Source organism: Kwoniella shandongensis, chromosome 8, assembly GCF_008629635.2.
Source record: "Kwoniella shandongensis chromosome 8, complete sequence".
In the NCBI taxonomy this organism is placed as follows: domain Eukaryota; kingdom Fungi; phylum Basidiomycota; class Tremellomycetes; order Tremellales; family Cryptococcaceae; genus Kwoniella; species Kwoniella shandongensis.
Window position 1 is genome coordinate 58,747 of NC_089294.1, and position 20,016 is coordinate 78,762.

The following is a 20,016-nucleotide window of genomic DNA, read 5'->3' on the forward strand; positions in this document are numbered from 1 at the left end:
CTTCTGCTCGCGAGATGTCTCTCTGCTCGATCTCCTCCTCTCATGGAACATCATCCTCGAGTGCCCAATTTGACGTCACTCGCTGCGCTCGCTCTCGCTCACTTCGGTCCACCGCTCTGTCCACCCGATAACACCCAGTCGAACCCTTTCTTCCCAACTCCCGCATTCGCCTTGAACCTATCCAGACTCGCCTGTTCAATACGTCGCGCTATCATGTTTGTAGGGAAACCAGAGACGAGGACGGCTCGTTGGTGAAATCGCGTAGTGGAAGGCGTCAGAGGCGAGTAGGTGATTAGTTCGAGACATGATCTGTAGGTGACCAACACGACGTCGACGTCATAGTATCGTTGCGGTGACGAGAGAGAGGGATTGCGGGAATAGAATGACAAGTGCGGTGGGAAAACGGGACAGAGTTTGACGAAAACGAGATGTTTAGTTATAGGCGAATCGTGATCATGTCAGTGCCAAGGAGGAGGATGGTGATAGGGAGATAACGTCAGCAATGGCTACATGATATGACTGTCTGTAAAGTTTGGATGAGCCAACTCACATATATTGGGCAAGACTCAGATTGACAGACATGGACGTTGCAGCAGTCGTAGATGGGTCGACAAAGACTATCTCACGTACGAAAGCAGTCGGAGGCAGGTGGAACAGCTGTATCAGATTAAAGGATGCAGTCAGCAAAATGCAATCTCCATGTTCGTGCTCAGTTCGACGATAGCTCGCTCAAGCTCGTCATCACGCGATGAGGGTTGATTCGGAGCCACACTAGACATGATGTTCCATCATCAACGATATCGTACACACCCACCTTGGTTATCCATTTCGGTGCACCCTGTTGAACACCTATTAATCTCTCCGACCTCAATATCCCACTATCCGGATCAACAGACCGAGATATCGTATCAACCGAATAGACGTGTGTAGCGAATGGATTTGGATATTTTCGATGAAGGTAATTTATCGTATGTTCGGCTGGGTAACTGTTGTCGTAGCAGAGCAGGTCGTTTGGCAATGGAGTAAGAAGGTTGGGTGGAAACGTAGCAATGATTAGCTAAAGTCATACAGGTGTAGGCTGAAGGAAACGTAAACCACTCACTCATACGCAAGTTCATTCTCAAAGACTTTCATACTGTCTTCTCTGTCATATCGCGTCTAGTTGTGGTTGGAACAGATACAAGGTAGAAGATAAGATGATGTTTGACGTAGTTCATTGTTCGAGAGCAAGGGCGAGTGACTGCCACCGCAGTATCAAGGTCACTTTCCCACGGTTGTCCCTCTTTTTTAACCCGACATGACGTCTGTAGTCCGTAGTATGAGCAATGTTGAAATGCATTCAAGGATCTTTTGTTTTGTTTTGATCACTAAGCAAGCGCAAGCAACGATGAGTATCAACAAACAGCCAGGGACGCAGATCAAGTGAGTTACGGGCTGCGTTGTAGATGGAGGCAGAAGGGGGAATGGACATAGGTGCTCGAACGACCGCGGAAGAAATGCTGACGATCCCTCGACAGACTGACAAATGTCAGTATCGTGCGGACGAAAAAGGGAGGCAAGCGGTTCGAGGTGGGTCACTATCTCGTCTTCTCAGTGGGTGATGCGAGAAGCTGACTTTGCTGGTCAGATCGCATGTTATCAAAATAAAGTCTCAGAGTTCAGATCCGGCGTGTGAGTGTTCTTTCGACGACCATATCACAGATAAGAGTGAAAGTGAAGACTGTGCAAAATACTGACTATCTGTCATTGTGCGCTGTCTACCCCTCTGTAGCGAAACAGACCTGTCAGAGATCCTTCAGATAGAACAGGTGTTCACGAATGTACCGAAAGGACAGGTGGCAAAGAAGGAAGATTGGCAAAAATGCTTTGCGACGGATGATATCAACAAAGTGATCGAGGAGGTGAGTGCGGCGGCGTCATTGATCAGATGGTAGTGGTTGATGCTGATCTAAGATTGACTGCTGGACTCTCTTTCTTCCTCGATTCGTCCTCTATCTTACCTAATTCCCTTTCCACGAACCATGATCATTCGTCTCCTTGTAGATCTTACGAAAAGGGGAATTACAAATCAACAATCTCGAACGAACACATCATCTCTCTTCGCTATCTCGAGAAATAGCCACCATCGTATCTGAAATGACTGTTGATCCAACGACGACGCCACCTCGAAAACATACGGTTGGGATGGTGGAGAAAGCGATGGCGGAAGTTGGTTTTTCAGTGAAAGCAGATCGACCTGCCAAAGCTCAAGCTTTGGAATTGATAAAGAAATTGAGCGATGGTGAGGTCTTGCCCGTAAGAAGGGTGAGAATGAGAGTCAGAATCACGATGCCAAGTAAGGATGCGAAGAGATGTAAGGAAAAGGTCTTGGCAGAGACGGAAGAGACAGAAGAGGAAGAGACGGGAACGGAATGGGAGGTGGTGAGTGGTTTCGCCCAAAACGCAGGCTTTCCCGATGCCAGTTTCTGATCACTCTTACCCACCTACCCCCGCAGATCGTCCAAATAAACCCCAGCAGCTTCAGAACACTCACAGATCTCGTCAACACCGAGACAAAAGGCAAGGGAAGAGTCGAGTCGATGGGCAGTGTAGGTGGATAAGCGGGACGTGGTTTGGACGATATGCATAATATCATACATGGGTATTGGACACCTATCATATTGGCTCGGCCGTCTCGTGGCGAGAATGTCGCGGCGCTGAGCCGTGCGAATCCGAATGGGCACTGACCGTGATGAGGGCATATGTGTCGGTGCATGTGCATGTTGTGTAGAGGCTCTATTGCCACGAATAATAAGTTATCTGCTACCATCTCCCCTTTACCCCTTCTGTCCGCTCTCACACCCTCTTCCTCGCATGGAACATATAGTTACACCCCTCGCCAGCCTCTTTCCACCAACTGCCCTCTACCCCACCCCAAAGCTTCCATGCCCCCTTTAACGGATCATATATGATCCCTCTCGTTTCCCCCACTTCGTCTTCTCGAATATCACTCGCATCCTCGTTCTTGTACCATGTATCGAAACCTCCCATTGAGGAATAGATATATCGACGCAGTTCGGAAGGTTTGACGAACTTTCGATAGGTGTGAGTTCCGGGCGTGACGAGACGGAGGACGTCTTCGGCGAGGGTGAGCGTGAGTAGTTGAGAGAGTGGGGTACGGGATATCGTGGAGATGATGAGGTGGCCTCCGGGCTGCGGCGAGGGAACCAGTAAATCAGCACGGATCCAAGTTGTAGGCAGAGCATTCTCCCCTGCATAAATGCTCCTTCCGATGACGAGCAAGCAGTAGTCAAAGCATTTTACGGCTCCTGACCCACCCCCATCTCAGATCGGGTCTGGCGTATTTCGCCAGATCACTGCCCAACATCGAGCGAAGCATTCTACCAGAGATACCAGATACGCCCACTCGCTCGCCGCACTCACCTTGACCATCTCCCCGAGACATTTCAAAAACTCTCCTGGTTCATCCACATGTTCCAAAACCTCCATCGCGCAAACGACATCAAATTTCTCTCCTGCATCTCTCAATCTCTCAGCTGCCGAATGACGAAATTGCAATCCCCCTTCTTCCATCTTTTGACTTAAAAAGGGATCTTGGGAAGCGTGTGTTGTGGCTATTCCGATATTACTCTCGCTAGCATCTACGCCGACTACCGTCCCGCCTAGACGTGCTAGTGATTCGGATAATAGGCCGCCGCCGCAACCGACGTCGAGACATCTCAGACCCGTTAACCAAGCACCTGTCCCTCGTGATGATTCACGAGCAGAATCAGAATGTCGTGTAGCAAATGTCCATTCTGGTTCTTTCGTCTCGCCATCAGAGAGAGATGGGGCAAAAGCGACTTTTTGTCGAATGTATTCAATTCGTGTAGGGTTCATACGATGTAATAAACCGAATTCACCATTCTCATCCCACCATTGTGATGATAGTCGAGAGAAATGAGAGATCTCAGATTCGTTGATCGTAGTGAATGTCGAGCTGGTGCTGGACGAGGGGGTGGAGGAAGAAGTGGGTGTGGTGGTAGAGAGCGATCGGAAGAATGTGGAGGGGTGAGACGATCGTATGCCCAAAGAGCGGAGAGCGGGTCGAGCAGTACGAAGAGCTGAGGGTAGCGATGGGCGATGCATGTTGTGGTGTGCTCTACACTGACTGCGATGGAGAGATAGGGAGCAGACGAGTACAGATGATATAGATGTAATGTCAAGGTCAAGAAGAGCGATGGAAATCTCGGAAGGTGGACTTTTGACTTTCCAGGAACGAACGAATACAGTGAATTCGTCCCCAACATCACGTTCGTTTCTATCGTCTACCTCATCAACACGTCTTCCAACCGTTATAACCTCATCACGTCGACAATCACACTTCATCAGCGATGCCGCCTCGTCCATCAGCCGTGCTACGAAGCATAGCAACCTCGCTTCGACCCATCGCCACGACCACTCCACAGCCTCTCGTGCGCCTCGCCCCCTCCAAAACTACCGCATACCAACATGTCCGAGCTGCCTCATCCTCATCTTCCTCTTCTTCATCCAAGTTTGGTATACGTGCCCCACCACCACCCACCAACCCCTTGACACTCCGTGATGCTCAAATACCCTACGAGACAGTCCAACTTGTCGATCCATCCTCCAACGCCCTCTTAGCCCCTCAACCCCTCAAATCTATCCTCTCCACATATTCCACCTCGACCCACAACCTCGTCCTAGTCAACGTAGATCGAGAATATCCAATTGTCAAATTACTAGAAAAAGAAGTAGAGAGGAAGAAGGAGAAAGTACAAGAGGACAAAGCTCGTGTCAAGCGATTAGTAGGGATGGAAGAGAAGGAAGTTCAAGTCAGCTGGCAATCTGCCCAAGGCGATTTGACCCATAAACTCAGCTTGGCAAAAGGTTTATTGGGGAAAGGTGATAGAGTACAAGTTGTTTTTGCGAATCGCAAGAGAGGTGAAGCTGTTTCTGAGAATAGGAAAGAAGAAATCGTTAAAGGGTTTGATGAAACCCTAGGGGAGATTGGGAAAAAATGGAAAGATGATGAAAGGACAAAAGGTCTTTGGGTATTGTACTACAATCCCTTGGAAAGTGTACGGAACGAAGTCGCAAAGAAGGTAGTGGAGACAGATGCGGCGAAGAAGAAGGAGAAAGAGGAGAAGAAAGAGGCAAGAAGGAAAAAGGAAGAAGAGAGAAGAGCGAAAGCCGAAGCGAGAGCAGCAGCAGCAGCAGCACCAAGCAGCTAGCACAACACCTTGAAGGTGACGGTACATTGTGATATATCATACAGCATGCACAACAACAAATTCAGAATGTCCAGTCCGTACGAAATCCGTCTAGCAGTATTCTATTCCTATCGATACAGTTATCACCTATACTCCGCCTTCTCCGCACTGCTCGCTGATCAAGACACCCTGGTGATCTCCCACTCGGACCACCTGCCCTTTGAGCCCCTTCAAATCGCCAAGAACCATTGCGGTAAGCTGTCGGCCGTACTGCGAAATGAGATGGGTGTTCAGCTCAACTTCAACGAGGTATTTTCGATCTCGTGACTCACCACACATCCGGTGTCGATTCCTTTGCTGAACTGCTTGATATCGAGTCCTCGTCCAGCTGAACCAACATCAGCTCCGACACTCTTCTTGAACATCTACCCAGTAACGCGCCACTCACCGGCATGTCCATAGATGACCGTAACGGGCGAACAGCCCAACTGATCTTTGGTATCCGTCTTTGCACCGCCCAAACCTGCCGCAGCTCCAGCCGCCTCTGGTGTACCCGGTTTCTGCCTCTTCTCATGTACCGTCTCGTCCACACCTCCTTCTTCCTGATCCTCCAACTGCTCATCGTCCATCTGTTCATGTTCCACCGACCATTCCCCCAGCCCATCTACAGCCCAATGTCCCAAACCTGTACATCTTCCCATCTGCTTCTTCCACAGATCACTCCATGGTGTTCCCTTCTTTGCACTCTTGGTAATTTGACCCTTCTTCTTGCCCTTTGTGTAGACTGAACGCATATTGATCAAGTTCCATGGATCTTGATTTTGAGGGATATCAAAGAGGATAGACATCTCTTCAGAGTTACGAATCGCCGTCGCGGACATGTCGGAGGTCACGTTGGCGTATTGGACAAGGGGTTGGGAAGGGTCGGAAAGGGATTTCGTAGGGTCGGCTGGGAGCAGTCCGGCATGAACGACGATGGTGTGCAAAGAGGGGAGATGGAGGACCAGAGGGAGTTCGAGTAAATACAAATATGTTCGCTTGGGCAGAGCTCTATAGTAAATCAAATTGTTATAAGCGTTGTCCTTCACTTGGAGCAAGACAGGTACACACCTCGCAATCTTCCAATGCTCGCCTTTCCATTCCCAACTCTTAGGGAACTGCTTTCCCTCCTTGGTCAAGGTATGTATCGCTCCCTCCGCCGCTCCAGAACCAAGCGAGTCCATGTACGCTTCCCAGTCTGCTCCACCAGCCCACTCCATCCAAGCTCGCCACTGGATAACCTGAGTGGACGGAAAGAAGTCAATATCTACTATTCTATTGAAAAGTGTGGTCAGATCTCGCTTACTGGCTGATCATGATTCCCTCTAACACCCAACACTCTCCTCTCGTTCATCCACCATAAAACTTGCTCGTTCTTCGATCCCTTCGCGATGAGATCACCGACATGGATCAAACGATCATTGGTCGGATCGTATTTGATCTTCTTCATAAGACGTCTGCGATGGAGAGAACGCATCAGCTCAGGCTATACGGCACTACGACCAGTTCAGCAGTAGGAGGAGAGGGGATCACTCACTCTAATGGGTCGAAGGAGCCGTGCACATCGCCGATGAAGATGACCCTCTTTCCTTCAGAGGTCACATCGACCGCAGTCGCAGGTAACGTCCTGAGCGTCTTGTACTGCTCAAAGTCTAAAAAGGTGACAACACAGCATCAGCTTCCCGTCAGCCTTCGAGGGGTTGCTAGCTGAGTCTTCGACTCACCGATACTTGGTCTTACACCGTCCGCTCCCGTCGATCCAGCAGTGATCGCACTAGAAGTCGTAGTTTCCTCCGGGACCTTATCCAGATCCTGTGCTACCCATTCCGCTCCTCCTATCCCAGCTTGACTACCCACTCCGAAGATCTGTCTGAGACCACCTCCTTTGATCTGAGCTCCATCTCGTAGTTTGGTCGAACTATCATCTGTACTGGCTAAAAAGATGATGGACAATAAAAAGATGGAGATGATAGCTACTGAACCGGATCTTCGAATCGTATGCGATAAGTTTGTATTGGAGTTTTGGAATGTGGATGTGGAGGGAGATGAAGATGATGGGATAGGGATCACTTCGTCAAGGAATGATGGTTTGGGTCGATATCGCGGTCTTTGGGATGATGACGTTTGAAGCGGGGGTGGCTGGGCATACGAATGTTGATACTGCGGTATGGAAGGCGAATGGGTTGATGAAGTGGGAGATGTGGGTGGTGGAGTCGAGTCGTACCGAGGTGGTGGAGAGGGAGGACGTGACATTATGTCTAGGTCCGATTGGAATGAAGAGATGAGACGAGAAAGAGACGAGATGAGATGGGATAAGTTGGAGTTGGAGTTGAAACGACAGAAATCACAAAGTCAAATCCGTTTGAATTACTCGATCCGTATTGATATATTCGCGTCTTGGCAACAACGATCAATGTAATTAAGATGAATTCAATGCATGTATCCCAAATACCTAAGCACAGCGACAAGTAAGGTCACTCATGTGGGTATGCGTGGACGAAAGGTCATTCACACTATGGTTTTAAAATGATGTGTGAGTCTCCCAGAGGTTACGAACGTGCGATCTCTTCAGGTGAGGACCTGTCTGGTGCCCGTTCTCAACGACTCCCTCGATCACGTACAATGGGAACGTAGAACCGACAGCCAAGTCGAGGTTTCTCATGGACAGCATATGCGGCTCCTCTGTCTCGGCGATCGTCAGTCCTGATCTAGCTGCAGAGTCATTTTGACTGCGGACTCTGCGGTCTTATCGACCTAAGCTGTGTATAGGACTATTTGGACAGCTTCAAGATGAAGTGTCATAAAGGCATTGCTTCTTCCTGAGGACGTTACAATGGTCTTCCAAGCGGCTTAACACGATGATAGCCGGTATGCAGTTCGAAGCAGCCGATTGATAGTGCAGATGCATGAGAAGATCATCTCTACAGCATCCGTCTCCTTTGGAATCTACATATAAGATTGTTGACAATTCAGCACCATTTAGAAGGCTAGATTGGGGCAGTTAGCGTCAAGTGTCATTGTGGTTCTCACTGTGATACGTTACTCACCAGATTGCAAGAGCCATCCACCATCAATGACAAACTCCGCGCCGGTGACATATTGGTTCTATACCGAGTCCAACTCGCATCAGTACAGTTTCCTCATATATACTACAATGCCGCCGCCACTCACGGTGATGAGACCGAAGATACATTGAGCGTAGTCCACAGCGTTTCCAGGTCGACCGAATGGGATTCCCCACTTGTTCTTGAACTCTGCGAACTGAGCGTCGGTTCCTTGATTATCTTCGGCATTGATCACCGTCATTCCCTACCAGAGTCACGAGGGGGTCAGCACTCCTGTTGAACAGGCGTCTGGTGAAAAACATATTTGGTTTAGGACTTACGGAGGGGAAGTAACCCGGACAAACGACATTGACTCGAATACCTAATCCTCGACGAGCGAACTCGGTCGCTTGCATATGTGAGAGTGAGATGGTGGCGGCTCTACGTCGATCCAATTGTCAGCAGGATACCTTTGACTTCATCTAGCCTCGTGTCGATATATTGATGACTGTAGTATCAACTCACTTTCCTGCATTATAGTTGAATTGACCCTTTTGCGAAGTCTTGGTGATACCGGACATCGAAGCGAGGTTGACGATGTTTCCAGGCTCGGGATAGTTGCCTACCGTCTTTGCAGCAGCGAGAAGAGGGAGGAAAGCGAATGAGGTGAAGTGGTACGAGGCAGTATTGATGCGGTATGTGTCGATCCTGATAACGTGACCAAAGTCAGCTCGACTGGTCACTAGTTGCTTTTGCACCACGGATCATCTGTGGTAGGTCGAAGTTGGATTTGGAAGGCATACCATGTCTCGAAGTTCTCTCCCTCGAACATTTGCTTGGAAAGTCCCTCGGCAGTCTGTTCACATCCGTTGATATCCGCACAAGGCATTGAGACACCGTGGTCTAGTCGATATGGAATCAGCTCAAGAGCTGTATCGCAGAAGACAGTTTGCACGACTTACTGTTTATCAGGACGTTGATCCACTTCTCTTTCGATTTCACTCCCTCCACAAACTCTACGATTTCCCTCCTAGCATTAGTAAAGCATTACTCGTCAGGACCGATGTACTCACTCTGAATACCCTCTTTGGTACTGACGTCCGCTTGGACACTCAAGATCTCCCCTTTTCCTCGTTTCAAGCTCTTATACTCGTTTACGGCGGTTTCTAGTGGCTCGGCTCTACGACCGGTGATGTACACTCTCGCTCCGTTCTCAGCGAGAGCAGTGGCAGTCACGAGTCCAAGACCAGTTCCTCCGCCAGTGACTTAGGAATCACGCAGAAGTGTATTAGCAACTGTTCAGAGCTGAATGAGGGAGGACATACCGATCGCTACCCATCCTTCGACATTGAATAGTTTAGGAACTTCGAGAACACCGGTCAAAGCGACCGAATCGAAAAGAGCTCTTGCAGACATTTTAACTGGATGAATAGGGAGAGAAGATTGAAAGCTGAGAAAGGGGAAGGTCGCGATATGCTATTACAGGAAAGTTGAGGGTTTTGTTTGGATACGAAATGACAACTACACTAGCGGTGTCTGCGATCATATTGCTCCTACTAGTTACTGCCGAGAACCTTGTTAACGTCATTTCATCAAAAGTCCCCTTCGCTCATCTCCGCCACCGGGGGGGAGTGAGTCACCACTCCGAAATGCGAGGAATGGGAATGGGAGACCGATCAGTCCTCATGTCTACGAGTATGGCTATATTCGTAAACTATCCAGGTGGAGGTCTGTCGTGCATGTGAACGTGCCTCTGACGAATGGATCATCCACTTTCAGTTTCCACTGCAGTACACATCCAGCAATGCCTCGACATCGTCACCAAATAGTCCGCTATCGGTCAGCGGCCTGAGTACTACGAGTACGAAGGCGAAGATCATCGTCCCTTCCCACACAACATGTTAATTCTCCCTTTCGCGCCGCTTTCTCCACTGCGGCCTCCACGGTATGCACGGTGATAGCTTAGACCCAGAACGGCGACTTTGCCGATTCCAAAAGTCTCAAGTGTGGGCTTAACGGTAACGATCTCACGCCATTTTCGCGTTTCTAAAATCAAATTCAAGCTCTTACCCTCTCGCAGCTCTTGCTCGTCATAATCTAGGGCGCCACGATGTCAGTCCCGCCTTTATCAATGCAATATGCTTGTGCTGGCGAAGTCCTTCCTGCGCTTGAGACGGCCCTAACGGTACTTATGAGGCCGTTATCGGAGAGATGGGAGACGGAGATTTTCCCGAACTCCGTCCCCGCTCACAGCTCCTGCCAAAAGTTGTGCAAAGCACATGTACAGACAGTCGTCATCAATCAACTCCATTTGCATAACTTGATCTCTGATAGTGTCAAGCTATTACCCAAAACACAGAATGTCATCCACCGCAGGACCATCTACCAAGCCCATCGTGCCCTTCTACTGTGCGGTATGCTCGCTCCCTACCGAGTATTGCGAGTTCGGACCCTCTGTCTCGAAATGTAAGAGTTGGTTGGAGGAGAAGGATTCGGACGAGTACGAGAGGATTTGGGGCGAAGGTGAGGTTTGGAGCTTATGCTATGCGGAGAAATATCACAGTCCCCGCGAGATCCTTGGCTGACATCTCCAATGTCGTTCGTACGACAGGCGCTCTGACATCTCGTATCGGGACACTTTCGATGGAAAAGCAAGAAAAGCTCGAAGCGGACGCTGCCAAACTTGAGAAGAAGGCTGCGAAAAAGGCAGAAGCAGAAGCCAAGAAGAAGGAGGCGACCAAGGTATGTACACGAACTTACTCGCTCTTAGCCTATCACATCTCCGGCCAGATGCCGGAATAAGGTGCTAATATACACCGTTAGATCATTATCAAACGATCTGAGCGAACGAAACGAAAACACGCTACCCATATCCAAAATCTCGAGCTGTTCGGCGTGGATCTCAAAAAGGCTGCAAAGCTTTTCGCGGGCAAATTCGCAACGGGTAGTAGTGTTAGTAAGAATCCACAAGGAGAGGATGAGATTGTCATTCAGGGTGATGTGGGAGATGATATCGTGAGTGTGCCGTTTCGTTACTCTCGCTCTCAACCACTATGCCCGGGATCATTGTCGGTCACTCATTCGCTGACACGACTTATTCCGCCAGGTTGAAATGCTTAAAGCGCAAGTGGGCGTGTTGAAAGGAGCACCAGCGGATCAAGTAGTCAGAGTGAGTCACTGCACCTACGTTTAAGCTAGCTCAGTAGCTTGTGTTAACGCTCTAACCTCCAGATCGAGGTGAAGAAGAAGAAGGAGGAAGAGCCTGCACCTTAGAAAGGGGCGTCAAATGTGAGAACCTGCTTCGACAATATGCATACATTGGCTTTCGCTTTCACCCTGCCACCGTCGCATATGTCCGAGTGGTACTGAGCTGTATGGTTCCCGGGACAGCTGGGGAAAAGAGGGCGCGGTCGTTGGCCCCTGCTGGACCCCTTACTGTCTGACTGTTGTAGCCTTTGCAAGGTTGCCTTCCTTCTGACGCACAGTGCTCAAACACGAATATGAAAGGACAACAAGGGCATAAAATGTCTTCGAGCGCTGACCTTATTGGCTACTGGAAAAAGAGCGCTGTCACCCGAATTGGATTTGCCAACTTGGCGTCTTCGTCTTCAAGCGAGCTGAATTGGAAAACATCTTAAACGAAGGCTTGAATAGTCAAAACACAACCGTTGTGGTCTTCGTCCCCCTGACAAATCCTTTGATCATAAGGAGCTGACACGCTCAACGATGTCATTGAAGCAATGATGTCGTCAATGACGTAGATGACACTTGTCTTCACGAATTGTAAGGGATGAAAAGGATATGGGCCAAAATAGATTGAGCCAAGAGAGTCGTCATGAGAAGACGAGCTGAAACGTTTCATGACAGTTTCGCTTTTGGCTTCGATGAAAGGGTACTTGGCGAAGACACAAGTAATTGCGATATCTTACAGATATGGTTGAGGTTGTTTCATATTCTGAATAGGATAGCTAACAAAGGTCGGCACTGGACAAAAGGTAGTTCTGTTGAAAGGATGAAAAGCCGGGTCACTGGGGCGGATGAAAACTTGAGGCTGCCGAAACCAAGGTATAAAGGGCGGCTAAAGTCGAGGTTGACAGTCCACATCTTCACAAGTTCAACAACACCAAATCTCAACAGCAATACATCCACTCTACAACATACCTACCAGTTTCACTTTTCAAGAACAATCAACATGGCAGACCCAAACGCAAGCGTGAGTACAAGAGAGATTCCTGTGAATGATGAACACTGGTGCTGAGATGTAATCCCAGGAATTCACCGACTACGATGCAATGTCCGCGAGCGCCGTGCCCGTTAGACCCGATTCCATGTATGCTAGTTGTGAAGAACTCTCACATCGGCAATCTTACGCTGGTCAACGCTCGTCCTCCAGTGCGCCCGCACCACTCACTGTTGCTCCACCGCACGCCTACTACCGAGATTCTAGGGCGACCGTGTCACCGTTAGACACAATCCCCGACCGTGTAAGTCAGGTTTTTGTCGTCGATTCTATTGAGCCTGGTCCACCGCTGACAACGCTGGTCTCTCGACCCCTTATTTCCTTCATTTAGGGATGGAAAGACGACTTTGCTCTTGTCTCACCTTTGTCCCCCATCTATTCAGGCGGCAGCACATTGAATTACGCGGGGCCATATACGGATGTCTCTCCGGTCTCCACTGTGTCGTATCGTTCGCGTGGCGACCCATCCCGTTCGTCCTCTCGATCATCCCGTCACCCGTTGGTTTCAACCAACCATCCGAACACTACGGCTGGTGATGTCATTCCAGAGAATACAGTCCCTGATTACGAGGGGTTCTCGCAAACACCCTTTGATGTCGTGACACAACAACCACAACCAACTGCTGCCCCCGAGTTCGCACCTCGCAGCCGATCCGGTGACCATGAAGGCCGCCGCAGCAAGAGACAAAACAAGCACGAGAAGGGCGGATGTTGTGGATGATTCCTGTTGATCGGTCCCTACTATTGAACTTTAGGATCAGATACGCTCGTCCTTGTTATTGTTTTCACTGTTCACCTCAACCCCATATGTGCATAAGTATCTCTAGTTTGAAATGCGACTAATGAAATCTGATTGGACGCGTGGCCATCATATATCACTTGGTACAGTTCCTTAATTATGGCGTCTGACAGTGTCAGTGGCCGGTTCAGTCCAAGCCAGGAGACCGAACTGCACAATTCGGGGTAAAAGTCGATACTGCATAGACATAGCAATAAGAGGTCGAGTCGAGTCGAACACTCCGAGTGGACGAGAGTCTGCGTCAATCCCATTCAGGCGAATTCCACAGCATAGTATCTATTCCCCAGATATAAACTCCTCTCTGCTGTTCCCACAGCCATGTCTGGAGACAGATGCTGCTCTGCAATGCAAGACAAGATGTCTGGTATCTCATCGAGTTGTGTAGTCGGATGCGGGATGACGTGTCTTCTGCTCCGACCTGACAACGCAACATGTCCTTTTACGAGTAAATCACCTGTATAAGTGTGCAGCCACATTGAGAGCGGTCTGTTCTTCTGTGATACTCACCCACCTAGGACCCACTAATTCTACTACTTGTGAGTCGAAGCGTCTTGCCTCCCCTTGCCTCTACCAAGCGTTGCTTGACTAAATAAAGCCTCATCGTGATCCAGTTCCGCCGGAAGTATTACGGTAACTGGGTGGCAAAACGCGAGCGATGGCTGCTTATCTCTGTTCCCGGTCACACACGGTGACAGTGATCCCGATAACGTCGGGGAAGGGTATAGTATCAACAACTTGTATCTGCTCATCTTCTAATCCTCTTCATCTCTTCAGATATCCTTATCTATATCTACATGCTCATCGCACACCTCAGTAGGTACTCAACTCTGACAACCAGACTCACTCCCTGCCGTGTCATCTCGCGCAACATGGCCACCGCAACTACCCATTTCACATACTCCCCCATCCCCCTTCCCGCTTCGGCAAACCCTACCCACTTCAAAGACTTTGGAAGAAAGGTAGATGGTTTCGATCCGGACAAGGTGGATGACGCTCAGATGGAGGAGATCATTGATGCGCTCTACAAAGTGGGTCCTTGTGTTACCATTTCTGAATTCACAGCTGACATTATCACGTCCTTCCTAGCACTCCATCCTTCTCTTCAAGAACCTCAAGCTCACTCCCAAGCAGCAGTACGAATTGACGCACGCCTTTGACCCAAACACCGAGTCATACGGTCATGGCAACAACAAGACGGGCAGCACAAAGTCGTCAATTCTCCATCCTGACTTGAAGACAATCCCCCATCAACCTCAAGTACAGCTAATCGGCAATGGTAAAGTGCCGGAGGTATATGAAGGTCTGGATCATGTATGTGTTTATCATTAATGCGGAGTACTTGTGACGGCTCGGCTTTGACTGACTGTTTGACTCTGGGTTTTCAGCCTCAACTCAAACACCCGCATCACCGGACCTTCCATAAAGAGCCGGTACCACTAGAGGAGGAGGAGAAGGGGGTGACAAGATTCTATCGATGGTATGTGAACACCGCATTGGGAGTACCAATCGACCACGCAGAAGCTGAAGTTAGCGTATATGGTTCCACAGGCACATCGATGCTGCGCTCTATGCTCTGTCACCACCCAAAGTCACTACCCTGTATGCTGTCAAGGTGCCTCGGGGTGAACCTCAGACCTGCCGATACGATGATGGGACAGGCGACGAGCTGAAAGTACCACTGGGTGGTACTGTCTGTGAGTGGGCGTGATGAGACGTGCAGCGGGCTGCTACCTGACGAGCTGGAACAGTTGTAAGCGGAAAGAATATGTTCGATATCCTCCCCGACGAGTACAAGTCACTGGCGGTGCGCACAAAGGTCCGATACGTAAGTATTGCTCTGGATACATTGCGCGGCGATATAACTAACATGACAATCACATCCAGGCGCCTCATCCATATGTGTGGATGTCCAAGGCTCATGCTTTGCCGACCGGTCTTGGGATCGAAAACGAAGGTTTGGAAATGGACCTGGAAGAGCTTCCTGAATGGGATGAGAGCAAAGTCAAGGTCTTCCCTGTCGTAAGTCCATGACGTAGACCTGTCATATCCCCTTTCGCATTTCAGAGGTCTGACGTTTGATCATTTCTTCTTAGTGCTGGAAGAACCCGGTGACAGGTGCTTTGCACCTCCAAGTCCACCCATGTGGCGCCCAACAACTCCTCATCGACCCTCTTCCTCCAACCTCTTCTCGTGACAATGCCCTTTTCCCAGACGGGGCTACAATCACCGATCTCGCACAAGTTCGCGATATACTTTACAAACTTCAACGACCTGGTATCGCTCCCGAGCTTTGTTATGCGCAAGATTGGGAAGAAGGTGATCTGGTACTGTTCCATAACCGGGGACTACTACATTCAGTTGTCGGAGCATTCACCCCAAACCAGCTTAGGATGTTTCATCAGGTGAGTCACTACTACAATAGCCGGAAAAAGATAGCCAGATTTCGTGAGCGCGCTGTTGGCAACGCTAACATCCCGTCTGATTCGCAGTGTAACCTCGCGGCTTCGGATGATCCACTAGGCCCTGACGCAGATGACCACGAAATATATACTTAGGAATTGAAACGCAGAACATGAACACGGTAATGATGCCACATTTCACGTACAGAGAATGAACCTGTTGTGCGATTTTTGGATAAGCCATAAGTTGAAGGGAACATGTACGAAGTCTTGCGAGACAAGTCGTTTTGTCGACGACTGCCCGTGCTCTGAGCGACCGCAACCATGTGACTGACGCTACTCATACCATTATCCCATTCACTCTTGCATTAGCTCCCCATATACCCCACATCCCGTGTCCGGTTTGTCTCTCCGCCCGTGTATATGACTCGATTTCCCATATCTACGAAATTCTCCGCTCCTGGCAGTCTTTTCCCCTGTCTACTGACGCTTCCATCGGCTACGCTTCTCTCGGTACTCGTTCCGCAAAAAGCAGTTCTCCTTTTGGAGGTCCCAGATCTCACGGGCAGTGAAATCATCCTCAGCATTCTCTTCCAGGATGTCTTTGTACTTCGACGGATTGATTGCCACCCATGAGGCGTCGTTGCCACATGTTGCACGGAGAGCGCGAAGATCGCAAAACGATCTAGCTGCTCCCGGGTTCTGGAGATCCAAATACTGTTTCACCCCCCAAGTGGAAGTCGATGGGTCGATGTTTTGGCTACAGAGACCACAGGACGGCTGTAGTGAGCTGACTTGGGCGAACTTTCCTGGTGGAGAAGTTAGCACAGCAGAACTTCCAACGTACTTGGGCCTACTGATTGGAGGACGTTTGTGGTTCTGTGGGGTCAATGACCGTACGATCGAATTACCGAAATCGACTAATTTGCCCTTGTCTTTTTTCCTCTTCCCAGATCTTTCCGAAGAGCTGTTGGGCTGTATAGCCTTGATCCACGTCGGACCACGACCCGTGGTTTCGCCTTCCCGGGAAGGTGCAATCGGAAGAACAGAAGTGCCTGCTGCCGGTATGCTGTATCCGGAAGTCGGATTGGCTGAGCGGTATGCGTCATGATGTGGGTAAGACGGTGGAGCTTGATTGGCATGGTCGTTTCCAGCTTGTCCGTAATATTCTCCATACGGTTGAGCTGACGGAGGCAGAGCAATGGAAGCCCGACGAGTCTTTGAATGAGGGCTGCTTCTTTCCCATTCAAGTGTCGGCTGCGACGAGCGAGTCGAGGAAGGAGTCACCGGAAAATATAATGTGGCTCCTCCTTCCTGATCTCGTGAGCTTCGCGCGGGCAGCTCCTGAGGTGACCCAGCTAGAGGAGCATGAGGGGCTGTGTATGACCGAGATACGCGCTGGTAGGTGCTTCCGTACTCTCCCTCCATTTCTTGGGGCTGGACTAAGGGTCCCTCCAGTTCCAAAATCTGGGTGTGAAGGTGTTGGTTCCTGCCTCCATCCAACTCGAAAGGCTGCACTTGACGACGGTGCCGAGAAGGTTGTCTTCCAAGAAGTGGGACTTGATCCGAAGCGGAAAGCCAATTCAGATCGTCATTTGAAAGATAGGCCGCTGGGGCCGCTGGGAGTTGAGCTTCTCCATGTGTGGCGGCAGGTTCTGATCCATACATCCGTGCGCCTGCCTTTGCACTCTCCCCAATCTCATCAGAATATGGCTCAACTCTACTTCGCGGTGCTCTGCTCTGCCTTCGCTCACTTGCCTGGAGAGTTGTTTCTTTGTTGTGACTGCTGCGCCTCCCGCCTTGCCTGTGATGACTTCTGCTGTGACCACCGCCGTGTTTGTGACTTGTCTCATCCCTCTGCAGCTCCATCTTCTTCTTCCACTCCCTGTCCCTCAGTTCCTGAGTGGCTGCGTAGTGGTTTTGGGTGTTAGTCTTGCAATTCTTGTTGCTGCAAGCTCCCAACGACTGGTAAGGCCGATTCTCCGTTGGGTCCCATAAAACACTTCTCTCGACCTCACCGTTCTTGCAGATGTCGCACGCGGATTTAGCGCTATCAAAAAGCCTGCTTTGCATTCTTGCGTTCTCGTTTGTGCACGCAGGTGTTGGTTCTCTCCCGTATTCAGTAATCTGTAAAACAGATTTCCAGGTGGCGACACTTGGGCAAAGCTGCTTCCTGTGAACGATAAACGAAATAAGAGGGGAAACGGGTGGGGAAATTTGGACCGTTCTTTATACCTTATCCTTCGTCAAAATAGCGTCCTCTTCCTTTCGCTATGCCCTCCGTTAAACCGCATCACGTCACAGACTCGCAAGAAGGCCAAATACAGCCTTGATACTTGTATTTGCAAATACTGTTTGAAGGATGAGAGGTTGTCGAGAATTCTTCCTTTGAGCAAACTATTGACGTCGATATGACCTCATAGGCTCTTGGTCAACCTCTGCATTGCTTCGCGGAGCTCCCAAAGGATCCACCTTATTGCTCGTGGATCGATCGAGGAAGCTGTAAAGGATCGCACCTCGGCGAGAAGCCAACTGGGCGGATGCCTTCCGAGAGGGGGGGTTTCAGTTATGCATCGTCATCAGTTGGTGACTCGACGAGTGTACACTGTCGGCAAGGAGTTGATATGAACGGAACAACTGCTCTCTTGGTTTTCGACCAACTTGATCTCGAGACCGCTCTCACGACTCCTGCTCTATCACAGTCTGGAAATGCTTCATATGGCTCACTAAGACTGGACATGCATCCTGATTAATCGTTTTGCACTTGCCTTGAAGTTTCAGAAGCTACGTAGAATACGATAATATGCGATGTACAAGCCAGACGATGTGAACCTACGGCTCAGTACAGAGAGAGACTCAAACACCTCGTCATGCATTGAGAACCGGGGGGTTTTCTGGTTTCAAACTCGCTTCGATGAAAGGAGGATTGTGTGAGCAGCCTGCTTAGGAGGCGGAAGTCTCGATGACCCCAAAATGGGGGTCTGGAGGCGCAAACCAGGAGACGAGACTTCTTCCCCCCTAATGGCGCATTTTTTCCACGCGCTGAAAGCCTGAGCGAAATGGTCAGTATCGTCATGCCCCGTTCGTCCATTCACAGCGAGCTATGCGTGGTCCTGCGTGTTGGAGTTACAGAGCCTGTACTCCAGATAGTGACAAAACGAGTCAGCGTACTGTAGCCACGTCTATGAATCGCCACTCGAATACATGTATACCAAAATATGGAGGTCTAGCATGAATGTCTGATTCTTCTTCATGCAGGAATTGGAGTACATGTCAACAGAGCCCTACCGGGACCTCTGTAGTTTAACTTAGCACAAAAGACAACACGCTGAGCGCTCATTCCCAAAATATGTCTATGGAAATGACTTGCAACCAAGGTCTGGATCAAGAATCCACATTTCGAAGGATTGGCGGACCACATGTCTGTCGTCTCAACGATGAAAATCAACAACGTTGACAGTTGGAGCGGTGCAATACGAGGTTTACGCGATGTGGGATATAACCAACCACGTACATTCATACGATAACGGCACGCTAACGAATAAACTATATCCTAGGCAAGAGTGCCCAATACGCATGAGTTCCGCACTCGCTTCCTCGGGTTCAATCACACAAAAAACACCCACAAATCGCTAACTACTATAAGAGTGGGATCACCGTCCACCATGACTACTGCCTCGATCCTGCTGACCACCACTGGACTCTATCGCCCCTGAAGTGCTCGGCTCTTAGGTAGGCCTGCCATCAGATGTAGTGCGTGCCGAACCTTGATACCCGGAAGATGCACCTCCTTGAGACGGAGGTGAGGACTGAGCCGTCGCCTCCGAGGTACTCCGCCGGTCAAGAGCATAAATGCCGAAAGTCAGACGACGCTTGCCTGGCCCACCTTGCTCATATTCCTCCTTCCAGGCTCGGGTACTGTACGCATGGGAAGTGGTACCAAAAGTCTGTACATGGGGTATACTTGGGAGCGACGAACCATTGGGCGTCGACTGAGAGGTGGATCGATTCTGCGAGTTTTCGGTGCGGTTTTGGTCAGACATTATGGGTGGTGTGTGTGTGTGTGTGTGTGTGTGTGTGTGTGTGTGTGTGTGTGTGTGTGTGTGTGTGTGTGTGTGTGTGTGTGGGCTGGACTCGGTCGGATTCGATTGGTCTGTAGCTGAGGCTGTTGATCGATGAGAGTTTGGAAAATGTCTGATCAAATAAGGGCCTTTTTATACCCTAAAGTCCACCAGATACAGTAGGTTAACAGTTCCTTTCACTGGGACTGAGCGTTGATCAC

The 20,016-nt window shown here is 49.7% G+C and overlaps 10 protein-coding genes across 10 annotated transcripts; 5 read left to right on the forward strand and 5 right to left on the reverse strand.

Moving 5' to 3' along the window:
• Positions 1–98: 98 nt before the first annotated feature.
• CI109_104475 (uncharacterized protein) lies at positions 99–1,134 on the reverse strand (the record flags this gene model as incomplete). Its single annotated transcript, XM_065967509.1, has 4 exons — positions 99–309; positions 551–657; positions 815–986; positions 1,103–1,134. 4 exons carry the CDS (start codon positions 1,132–1,134, stop codon positions 99–101), a joined length of 522 nt encoding a protein of 173 aa, XP_065823581.1.
• Positions 1,135–1,387: 253 nt separating this feature from the next.
• On the forward strand, positions 1,388–2,600 carry CI109_104476 (SBDS family rRNA metabolism protein; the record flags this gene model as incomplete). Its single annotated transcript, XM_032007942.1, has 6 exons — positions 1,388–1,422; positions 1,518–1,569; positions 1,628–1,671; positions 1,772–1,901; positions 2,044–2,421; positions 2,496–2,600. 6 exons carry the CDS (start codon positions 1,388–1,390, stop codon positions 2,598–2,600), a joined length of 744 nt encoding a protein of 247 aa, XP_031857801.1.
• Positions 2,601–2,835: 235 nt separating this feature from the next.
• CI109_104477 (3-demethylubiquinone-9 3-O-methyltransferase) lies at positions 2,836–4,128 on the reverse strand (the record flags this gene model as incomplete). Its single annotated transcript, XM_032007941.1, has 2 exons — positions 2,836–3,192; positions 3,424–4,128. 2 exons carry the CDS (start codon positions 4,126–4,128, stop codon positions 2,836–2,838), a joined length of 1,062 nt encoding a protein of 353 aa, XP_031857800.1.
• Positions 4,129–4,373: 245 nt separating this feature from the next.
• On the forward strand, positions 4,374–5,234 carry CI109_104478 (uncharacterized protein; the record flags this gene model as incomplete). Its single annotated transcript, XM_032007940.1, has 1 exon — positions 4,374–5,234. The coding sequence occupies one exon, from the start codon at positions 4,374–4,376 to the stop codon at positions 5,232–5,234; it is 861 nt and encodes a 286-aa protein (XP_031857799.1).
• A 126-nt stretch (positions 5,235–5,360) lies between these two features.
• Positions 5,361–7,505, reverse strand: CI109_104479 (uncharacterized protein; the record flags this gene model as incomplete). The annotated part of the gene is made up of 7 exons (XM_032007939.1): positions 5,361–5,483; positions 5,546–5,601; positions 5,662–6,263; positions 6,324–6,493; positions 6,559–6,709; positions 6,790–6,904; positions 6,977–7,505. The coding sequence occupies 7 exons, from the start codon at positions 7,503–7,505 to the stop codon at positions 5,361–5,363; spliced, it is 1,746 nt and encodes a 581-aa protein (XP_031857798.1).
• Positions 7,506–8,231: 726 nt separating this feature from the next.
• On the reverse strand, positions 8,232–9,712 carry CI109_104480 (uncharacterized protein; the record flags this gene model as incomplete). Its single annotated transcript, XM_065967510.1, has 9 exons — positions 8,232–8,239; positions 8,300–8,357; positions 8,424–8,561; positions 8,638–8,737; positions 8,822–9,004; positions 9,100–9,199; positions 9,259–9,312; positions 9,370–9,561; positions 9,622–9,712. 9 exons carry the CDS (start codon positions 9,710–9,712, stop codon positions 8,232–8,234), a joined length of 924 nt encoding a protein of 307 aa, XP_065823582.1.
• A 944-nt stretch (positions 9,713–10,656) lies between these two features.
• On the forward strand, positions 10,657–11,569 carry CI109_104481 (translation machinery-associated protein 22; the record flags this gene model as incomplete). Its single annotated transcript, XM_032007937.1, has 5 exons — positions 10,657–10,819; positions 10,908–11,038; positions 11,120–11,311; positions 11,403–11,465; positions 11,528–11,569. 5 exons carry the CDS (start codon positions 10,657–10,659, stop codon positions 11,567–11,569), a joined length of 591 nt encoding a protein of 196 aa, XP_031857796.1.
• A 919-nt stretch (positions 11,570–12,488) lies between these two features.
• CI109_104482 (uncharacterized protein) lies at positions 12,489–13,257 on the forward strand (the record flags this gene model as incomplete). Its single annotated transcript, XM_032007936.1, has 3 exons — positions 12,489–12,509; positions 12,568–12,780; positions 12,868–13,257. The coding sequence occupies 3 exons, from the start codon at positions 12,489–12,491 to the stop codon at positions 13,255–13,257; spliced, it is 624 nt and encodes a 207-aa protein (XP_031857795.1).
• A 947-nt stretch (positions 13,258–14,204) lies between these two features.
• On the forward strand, positions 14,205–15,890 carry CI109_104483 (uncharacterized protein; the record flags this gene model as incomplete). The annotated part of the gene is made up of 8 exons (XM_032007935.1): positions 14,205–14,363; positions 14,422–14,646; positions 14,721–14,812; positions 14,884–15,029; positions 15,084–15,160; positions 15,220–15,354; positions 15,429–15,737; positions 15,825–15,890. The coding sequence occupies 8 exons, from the start codon at positions 14,205–14,207 to the stop codon at positions 15,888–15,890; spliced, it is 1,209 nt and encodes a 402-aa protein (XP_031857794.1).
• Positions 15,891–16,214: 324 nt separating this feature from the next.
• CI109_104484 (uncharacterized protein) lies at positions 16,215–17,807 on the reverse strand (the record flags this gene model as incomplete). Its single annotated transcript, XM_032007934.2, has 2 exons — positions 16,215–16,494; positions 16,582–17,807. The coding sequence occupies 2 exons, from the start codon at positions 17,805–17,807 to the stop codon at positions 16,215–16,217; spliced, it is 1,506 nt and encodes a 501-aa protein (XP_031857793.2).
• Between the last annotated feature and the right edge of the window lie 2,209 nt (positions 17,808–20,016).